Here is a 9,900-nt window from a genome sequence, read left to right on the forward strand (position 1 = left end):
CACAAATCTTGCTGTACTTGAAAATTGATCTTGTTTGTCAGACTTGATTAATATTGGCCAAAGAATGTGGGAGACATTAGGGAGGCAGATGCATAATGTAAGCTTAAGAAAATGGATAAAAATTGTGTAATAAAAAAATCCAATCAGGATTTCTCTTCTAGTTAAGAAAGAAAATTTCTCTCTCTCTGTCTGCTTTTCATTTTAATGTGGAGTGGATAGTGTTGTCATTTTAATTTTGGTTTGTGTATTATTTTTAAAAAGTGTGGGTACACTTTTGAGAAGCTGATGGCAGTAAAGGCATTTTCAGTGAATCAGTTTCTTACATGGAAAAAAAAAAAAACCTTGAAAAGCAACATTACATGGAGCTGTGAATGGAAACTGGTGTCTCTTATCCCCGAGTCCACAGGCAAGTCTTAAAAACTGTCATTAATTAAGCACCTGTGTTACAGGTATATAATTATATCCCACTTCTGTGTTATTTTTCGTGTTCTGATAGGCCCTGTGATACTGCAGAGAAAGCAAAAGTTTCAGGCCTCAAGAGCTGGAAAGCTCAATGTTGCATGGAAGTGGTTTCCAGGGCATGAAGCCAGATGTGTGATCTGAAGAGGAAGGACAAGATTCTCTTTTAAATGAAGATATGAGTTTTTAAGATGATAAATGTAGTTTTACTAAAAGCATTGCTGCTTCAGCTCACTGCACAGCCCATTTGTAATCAGTTGTTCAAACTGATGTTTGTTTTCTTGTGTCAGTGTAGAATTCTGATGCCAGGAGTCCTGGTGATGCACATCGCAGTGTGTCAGGCTTACTGCTGTGCTGGCTCGTGGGGAAGTCATGACACAGCATCAGCACTGATCATGCTCTTGCACACAGGAACACAGATCTTCCTTGCCTTTCCTTCCAGGTAGGCAAGCATATCTCTGTTGTTTGCTGGATGATTCTCAGAAAATCTTTGCAAGAACTGAACGACGAGAAAGAAAGGCTGCCACCTGAAGCCATCCCTTTTGTTTGCTTTTTAATATTGCAAGTGCTGTTATTCCCTCACTCCTTTTGCAATGACTTTTGCTCAGAGACTAGAACCAGATGTAGGGCTGAAATCCTCTCTATTCTGCGTGATGATGGCCTGTTTCCAACTCCTCCTATTTGGTAGTAAGAGGCGTGTACTTAAAATGTCCTTTGAAGGAGACAAGACCTGTTGTGGCAGAACTCAGATCCCTTCTATAAAAACTTCAGCGAAGCACATACAGCATAAACAAACCAGGATGTAACAGAATTGCTGCATAAGATGTCATGCACAGCAGTAAAGAGCTATGGGACCCTCCACACTGGCATTTTACCTTTTCCCTGGTGACTCTGTTGGTCCTTCTTTTCTTGGCAGTTTTGCATTTTATTTTTACTGTGTTATCTTCTCCTGAGACTAATAGTGTTTTCTACTTCTTCATGCCAAAAAAAGGTCTCCTTGGACGTGTCTCTTAATTCATCATTCTTAATCCTCAGAGGGTGATATTCACAAAGGTTGTAAGGAGAATATAGTTTTTCTGGTGTAAATTCAAGTTTGCTCGTTGCTTATGTACATAGATATGTACATTTGCTTCTAAGGCAAATAAGATCTTAGGATTTTCTGGCATGAATCCTTCCTGAGCATCTCTAGTATAAACTGGAGGGACTAGGTACTGGCAGTTTGAATAACGTCCTATTTTATTATTTTATTTTTGTCTATTTTTTATAAATAACTGCCAGGTGTTACAGAAGAGGACAGGGCTGCAGAACTGCAGAAAACGAAGACTATACCAGCTGAAACAGGGATAAACAACCTGACAGGGGATGTTGTAGAAGTGGAGACTCTTAGAAAGTCTGTGGAGGACTTTTTCTGCTTTTGCTATGGTGAGTGCTTTAAAATTTTCTGAAGAGCTGTTCTATGTTTCTAAGTTTTTATTCCAGCTGGGAGGAAGAAACTGCACAATCTTAGCCTTCCAACTGTACTGCTCTTTTTAGAAACTTCTAGTAACTGTTTCTAAAAAGTACACATATAGTGGTTAATTTGCTTCTTGATGTGTTTTGTGGGATGTGATTTCAGATTATTGCCCAGTGCCATGTTAATAGCAGCAGCACTTGGTTTCTGAGGAGATTTGCATCTGCACTTTGCTTTTGCTCCAGTCCTTTCCAAAGTTACAAGGAGAGAGACTCATTCTTTTGCTAACTTGAGCAGTCTTGACCTCAAAACAATCTCTTTTTTTTTCTTCTAGGTGAAGCTTTAGGAAAGTCAACGATGGTACCTGTGCCATATGAGAAGATTCAGAGGGACGAGTCTGCTGTGATAGTGCAGGGCCTGCCCAAAGGACTTGCCTTTAAAAATCCAGCAGATTACGATGTTTCAACCCTGAAATGGATTTTGGAAAACAAGTCAGGGATCTCATTTATTATCAGAAGGTTATTTGCTCACTCTCTTGCACTAGTCTGTCCAATTCAGTTTTGTACTTAAATTAAGTAAAATTAATTTTAATTTTTAAATAGCTACATTGCAGACTGTTTCTCTTAAACAGGAATGCGCTCTCTGTAATGTTACACTACCAAGTAATTAATGATGTCTTTGCTAAAGCTGTGGGTTTTTCTTTCCATATTTCCACACAGGCCTTTCCTAGAACCAGAGGAACACATAGGTAAGTTACTGCTTACTCAGACTAAACAGAAACAGATTGCAATTTGAGTTTAGATAGCAATGTAGACAGAATATTTGGTCATGTCCATAAAGCAGCAAACTGTGCAGAAATTCCTAGACTGTGAGTTGCCTTACTTATGAAGCTATAACCTTTTCCTTTATGCATTCTGCCAGGAGCAACTCATTAGAGATTAAATTCGTTCTGTTTAATTTTTCATCTGAATTTAAGTTTAGTGTGGATTTGGATAGTATCCTAGGGAAGGGAGAATGGAACTTGTGAAGGACTGCATTGCATTTTTAGAAGATGCCAAGACTTTGCAGTGCTTATGTTCCACTACAGAGCTGATTTTGGCATTTGTATTTAATTTTAAAAATTAATTTAATCTTCTGAAGTAGCTAGGTGTTGTAGTTCCTATGAAAGCCTCTATATATCAAAAAAATCTGAGCTAGAGTAAGTTTTGTAAAACCCTAAAAGATTCAATTCTAGCTTAGGAGAAATCCCTTCTGTTCCTTTCATGGGATCATGTTGCTTTACTTGCTAAATGAATATATGTGAGGATTCATTTTAAGAAAAGGATGAAGCAATCTCTATAGGAATGTAATCAAAAAGAAGAGTTTAATTTCTTAGGTGAAACAGACAGAAGTTGATACTTGATTAGTAAAATTAAAAATGTGTTGCTTGTGCTCAGTTAGAAGATTGGAGATTGGGAAATTACAAAGATTCTGGTAACAATATAGTTCTATTGAAAATGCAGTGTAGGTTTTCAATGTGGTGAATGACATTCTAAAAATATAAGTTATTTGTGTCTAGCTGTAATTTGAGACTAAACTTAATCTATATGAAACTATCATTTTCTTTTAGCAGAGTTTAGGTGAAAGACTTGTTTATCCTTGTTTCCCAAGATTTTCACTTAGCGTCATGAAAGACAGCAGTGCATTTTACCATGCACATCTGAATAGATTTTCTATTGGTGTTGCTTTATAGATTATTAAGGTAGTTTAATGAGATCTTTCTCTCATTATCTGTGAATACAGAAAATATGCACATGTGCTTGTAAAATGTGAACAGGTTTTTGCTTTGTGAAATCAATGTTATATTTTCAATTTGTATTTAAAGTAAATGGAGTACAGGAAATTCAAATACTGTTTTTTAACTTTCAGGAGCTCATATGACAGATGCTTCACATTCAATTATACCTCTGGGTGGAAGGTAAACTTAAAATAATGTAGCTTTCTTTTTTGTATCAACTATGCATTTTCATGTGGTTTAACTTTCTCTTGGTGTGCTTTTCTGCCCAGCTGACCTTTAGATAACTTTTATTTTCTTGGCATTATAAAAAACATCTTCTCTTTCTTCGGACCATTATTTGTGGGGAAACTGTTACAAGTTAAACAAATGGCAAAGTGTCTCCATGGTTTAATTAGCCCACGGAGTGTTCTTAATTCACAGTTTGTCAGTTAGGGATAAGTTTGCCACATTTTATGGTATAGCAGGGGGAACAGATGTCAAGTTGCTTCCTTCCCCCTCCTCAATTTGAAAAAAATCAAAAGTAATTTTTTTGGTTAGTAAATGAAGATATTATAGTTGGAATACATAAAAAATTGGTTAATGTGAAAACAGGCCTGTGGTGGGGGGAAACAGTTTCCCCCCCTAGAGGTACAAAATGATAAACTCCCAGGGGGTGGTGACCCTGGGGTTAAGCCAATGACCGCTCCTGCAAGATATAAACATATCACTGAGACCAGAAAAGAAAGTGGTTGTAGTTGTTGTGGAAGGAGAGGTGACCATGTTCTAAGCCACGAGGCAGCCCCTGCAGCCCCGGTTGGGGGGCTGCAGGGACTTGGAACAGTGTTAAAACTGGACTGAGTGTCTGTAGCTGAAAGCTGGGGGAAGCTTCTGCACCGGGAGCAGCAAAGGGAGCAGTGGCAAAACAGCACTGACCGAGAAGCAGTGGCAGAGAGCCAAGAGATAAGAGCAAGCAGCTAGAGACAAGATGCAGCTAAGCAAAGAGACACAGAGTTGTCTGAAGAAAAGGAAAGCAGCAGCAGAAAGAGAACTAAACCACTACAGAGAGAGAGTTTGGGGTAAGGACTGCAACCAAAACTCCCCCAAACTCCTTTGAGACCCCTCCTAGGAGGAGGGAGATGGACTTTTGCTTGAGAAGAGTCTCAGAGTGCTACAGCACTGCTGAAAGAGGAGCTAAGAAGCTCAGCCATCCTGAGAGCTCAGCCAGGACGGAATGTGGAGGAAGGCTTCGCCCCCCCCCTGCTGCTGAGAAGCCAGCAGCCAGCTTGAGTCAGAGCCAGAAGCTCTGCAAGGGGCTTGAATCCCCTGAAGATAAGGACCGTCGTGAAGACCCCTGTGCTTTGCGATACGACCGTGGTGCCACGCCCTTTGTCCTGGGAAACGCAGCCCACGGAAAAGAAGACCCTCGTTTGGAGACAAAGGGCTGAGGGGCTTGGATATCCCCTCGTGTGTATTGGCAAAGATCCAGCTAGAGCTGCTGCATGGAAGAGAGAACGAGACACTGCTGCCCTAGAAAGACTTGCTGCTCTGAGAGTGGAAAGGATCTTTTCCTTCTTCCCTCCTGGACTTTTATTTGGAAGGGAGAAGAGATTTGATCCATTGTAAATACTGTTTTGTCATGGTAGAGATAGTTGAGATTGTGTATGTAATGTACTATAATATTTATTTGTACAGTGTATTGTAATATATCCCTTTCCCCCCATTTTGAGTCTTGTGTGGTATCTGGAAAACCCATCTCACACTGGGTTGAGATGTGGGAGGGGGGCTAGAACTAGGGAATTGGGTTTTGGGGCTCTCAAACCATGACAAGGCCTTAGCTTTCTGTGCTTCTCTGATTGCTTCTCATTAAATGCTAAACATGGTTTGAATATTTTGTATGCCCCAAAAAATGTAGGGATAGGAGATTCCTGGCAATTTGCATGATATGAGTCAGATAAGCCAATATGCAGGGTTTTTTACTTTTGTGTTCTTGTTGGAAATAATTCTGGGAGATTGATTTTACTTGATGGGTTCTAAAGCTTGAGGAATTTCCCAGAAATGTGATGTTTGTATTTTATAATGTTAATCTGCTTGATTTGTTTATTTTTGTAGTTGTCCTCCTATTAAAGTGAAAGTGGAGCCAAGTGGAGATTCTGGTATGTTCAAAATTTTGCCCTTATTTGCAAAAAAAAAAAAAAAGTCTGAATTTAAGCAAAGCTAGGAAGCTTAAAAAAACAAAAGCAGCAAAAAGACATCTTTGGTGAGATGGAAAACCCTTTTTTTTCCTTGAAACTCTCCACTTTTCGGTTGGAGTTTTTATCAAATATTGAACCTTAGCTAAATGCTTCCATCTCAAGAGGGAGGAAATTTGTAATATATTGTAGACTAAAATAATTTATCTTTAAGTAGTTTAGAAAAGAGGAAATTCCTCTGTTTTGTTTGGGTTTGTTCTAATTCAAGATATCTTTGTCCCTAATGGGAAAGAAAAAAACTTTGTTTATTTGTTAACATTACTAACATATTGAAAATAACAAAATGTCCATTTTCTAGCCAAAATGGAGATAAATAAATAAATACCAAGATGTGTTATTTGTTATTAAAAAATTGCCAACCCATTCCTAAGTTGCCTTGAAGATAACAGATGATTCCCCTAACCACTGTGATCTGTGACAGAGCAATGCTCAAGAGTCTGCTGTGAGGTAAAGGCATGGATAATCCCATTAAAGCCAGTGAGGCAGGAAGTGTGCTGGAAGATAAGGTGGTGACTTTCCTTTTGGTTGGGTTGCACTGCTCACTTTCTTATAAAAATTAAGTTTTTGTATGTAGTCCAGTTTCTTGGTCTAGTTCTTTGTGCTTCACAACTTCAAATTTGTGGTTTAGGAACCCTGTATGGTTAACATTCAACCTGACATACACTAAGGGTTAACTTGAACTTTTTGCCAAGTCAGTCCCAGCTCTTTCCTATGCTGCTTTCTACACATTTTAAGTATTCCTTTCTACACATTGAGTATTCCTTTTGTCAGAAAGTTTTGAAAACATTTTAGAGAATGCTGTCAAGGCTTATGGAGGGGATATGTGTTGGTCTGTCAGCAGTGCAGTTTGATGCAGGCTGTATCTGAACTTGTCTGCACAGAGAAGTGAGCAGGAGCAGGTCTACAAGTATTGTCAGCACGATGAGTGGTAAAATATATTCTTTTTCTGTGGTAGCATGCAAAAGGAAGGAACCCATTTTAAAAAAATCTTCAGATCTGAAATGGCATCTGCAGGGACACATTTAGTTTGTAGGGAAGCATTTAATCCTGGATCCTTTCGGAGGGTGACCAGACTGAAACATAAGAAACCAGCAGGTCACTTTTTTACCATTGTTTTAGCTCAACAAATGTTTAGTGTCTTTTTTTCTTTTTTTCCTCTTTTTTTTGACAGAGACCAGTGAGGATCTTGGTGGGTGCTGTTGTTTGGGTTTTGTAAGAATCTGCTTATTACTATTTTCCATATTTCATTCCTTTGTTGCTAATATAGGAATTTCTTTGGAAATGGCAACGGTACCAGTGAAGGGGGAATTAGATGACCCTGACTACCCTAGATTTAATATCCCAGGTAATGATAATAGTTTTCATATGTGTTTATCTCATGAAAGGGTTGGTTGCATAAGTGTTGCTCTCTCCATGCCTCTCTGTTTACTTATTTTTGGTCATTAACATGCAATTACATAGCTCTGTTAGGATACAGCATTTCCATGCTGCCTATCATTTAAGTTATTCTGAAGAGTGCCAAAAGAGCTAAAGAACAACATCCAAATCCATATGTGTGTGTTTGGTCTGAAGGAGAAGTTTCAGAAGTCTTTCAAACTGCCTGATGTTTTTTTCTGAGGATCCAGTGTGCAGACTTTATAACTTCAGTGACTTCCTTAAACAGGAAATAATGTTTCTAGAGCATTGCTTGAATCTTTTCTTTAGTTTGAACTTCCTGTAACTGTAACTGTAACGTGGGCAAGCTGCCACATATCTCTGAAGCTTAGTTACATGTTAACAGTGAAGTGCAAAACAGCATATCCCTTCATTTTCTAATATTATATATTATTGGGATAACATTTTTGTGCGTGTTTAGATACAGAGATTCTCGAGATTATTTTCTACTGTACTTTAGAAATAACTACAGGATTGTGGCATCAATATTCTCATCCTGACATATCTCAAGTAGTGTCCAAGCACCGTTCAGAGAGGTCTCAACTATACAGCGTAGCGAAGTGTTGCCCCTTGAATACAGAATTGCCTAACCTTGGAGAAGGAGGGGTTTACAGGCATGATTTCATGTAATAAAAGTAGATACTGGTTTGGAGACAACCTAATCATTGTTCCTTCCAAAGCCATGTCCTCTCATCTTTCTGCTTTTCATCCCCATTGTGGTTTTCCATTTCACGAATAAAACCGATGTCACAGTTTGGCAAATATCCCGCAGCGTAACCCGATGCCATCTGAGGGGAGTCTGCTCTGAGATTGCATCCTTACGAAATAGTACCCATTGTACTGCAGCGTATTTGTCTGAGCTGAAAAATCCCAGTTGTACAATATACTTCCATACTGAAGTCTAAGCAGTGTGAATTTGAAGGGGGGGATTTGAGTATATTGGTAGAAGTGATGGGATGCTCTGAGTTAAAAGAGATATTCCCATGTCAAGTCATGCCAACTTCCCTGGAGTAAAGCAGCTTCCTCTTCATTCTTTGAGTAGCTACCACTCTGATTCAAGCTAAAGGTTTCCAAACTGCAGAGAGCTATAAAAACTCTGGAGTCATATAGGGGTTTGTGTGTGCGTGGTGGTGCTGTGCAGGAACTGAACCTTCAAAAATTGCAGTTATTCTGAGGTGTGTTCCAGTATTGCCTTTGCAGAGACATGCTACAAAATAAAGCAAATGGTCATAGTTTTTGCTAAAAATAGCCTACAGCTCATCCTTCCAGTGTAGCTGCAGGAGAACCAGAGCACTGAACGGTAGGATTTTAGGAGTGTTAATTTAATAGGTTAAGTGTCATTTGTATGCTGGTTTCTGCACCAGCCCTTTTTAACCAGTCTGTCTGTAGCGTTCAAAAGAGCTGTTATTATGAAAAGCAAACAGCCTTGGAGTGTCATAAGTTATTTTAATCTCTCTGAATTTATGTATTTAATGTAGGTAGAAATTTGAAAGGCAAAGAGTACTCCTTAGGAATACAAATTTTACAAACAGAAAAGAGATAAAGCTGATTAAAAGTTCATTGTAAAAGGGCAGAAACATCAACATTTTGTGTTTTAAAATTAGTTCATTAACACCAAAAAAATGAAAGCCTGCTGTTCTGCATGAGTGTCTGATTGTTCAGTAGTCTAAGAAATGCACACACCTGACAGTAGCCCCTCAACATTTTTATTCTGTTGAACCAGATAAGGATTTATAGATATTTAATATTTAACACAGTCTTTCAAAAGTTCAACATTACAGAAAGTATGAAATGAGAATATAATATATGAAATTAAGAGTTACTTGGCAAATTTTTCTATAGGTGTTTGTTGTGAAACATCCTTTAAAAACCCTCTCTTTATACCCAAGCAGGCCCTTCCAAGACATCAGACATGGATGAAGAATCTGCTCTTGCAAAAAGTTACACAGGTAGATCTTTTAGTTGTATTTTTCTTGTTTTGGAAATTGAATATTTGCATCCTTGATTTGCAATAAGAGTGAGAGTATCGGAACTAAAACATCAAAAGAAATGAAAATTTCAGTTGCTTAAATTTCCAGGTGTTCAAGTAGAGAAACGTATAGAAGGGAATCTCATTTCTTCCTCTTATAAATTCAAGACCAAGTATCAGATTTATCGCTAGTGATTTGTGTGGATAGGTATCTTTCTCAAGAAATTCAGTCTGTTTAATAATTGCTTATTAAGTTTAATAAAAGTCTGCTTATAAATTGTGAGTCCAACTTGATCATTTCTCTCCGTTGAGTGTGAGATGAATGGGCACAAACAGAAAAAAGTAAATGGAAAGTCTGTGTTTAGTGGAAGCAATTCCTTACTGCATCTCAGCAATTGCTGAAATACATTTACCCCAAAATTGTGCCATTTTTTTCAGCTTCTTACAGTTTGTATTAAAGATACTGCTTTCCCCACTTCCAAACACCAGAAAATACACACCTGCATTTCAGCATGTTAATTTCTTCATAAGCTCGGAGTGCTCCAGCTGCCATGAATTTTTAAGATTCAGAAAATGAGTCTTC

At 38.3% G+C, this 9,900-nt stretch overlaps 1 protein-coding gene across 1 annotated transcript in view; it reads left to right on the plus strand.

The window, feature by feature from the left end:
- The window catches only part of LOC113961642 (general transcription factor II-I-like), a gene marked incomplete at its 3' end in the record, with an annotated part of 31,448 nt that extends 22,151 nt beyond the window's left edge, over positions 1 to 9,297 (plus strand). Inside the window, exons 4-10 of the mRNA XM_027672065.1 lie at positions 1,738 to 1,881; positions 2,244 to 2,427; positions 2,629 to 2,657; positions 3,818 to 3,866; positions 5,775 to 5,818; positions 7,182 to 7,259; positions 9,241 to 9,297. Of these exons, the coding sequence (XP_027527866.1) occupies positions 1,738 to 1,881; positions 2,244 to 2,427; positions 2,629 to 2,657; positions 3,818 to 3,866; positions 5,775 to 5,818; positions 7,182 to 7,259; positions 9,241 to 9,297 (585 nt within the window). The remainder of the gene's footprint in view (positions 1 to 1,737; positions 1,882 to 2,243; positions 2,428 to 2,628; positions 2,658 to 3,817; positions 3,867 to 5,774; positions 5,819 to 7,181; positions 7,260 to 9,240) is intronic.
- Positions 9,298 to 9,900: the final 603 nt, after the last annotated feature.

The sequence above is a fragment of the Neopelma chrysocephalum genome, unplaced genomic scaffold (assembly GCF_003984885.1).
Source record: "Neopelma chrysocephalum unplaced genomic scaffold, ASM398488v2 Primary Assembly neopelma1_97377, whole genome shotgun sequence".
Taxonomy (NCBI): Eukaryota; Metazoa; Chordata; class Aves; order Passeriformes; family Pipridae; genus Neopelma; species Neopelma chrysocephalum.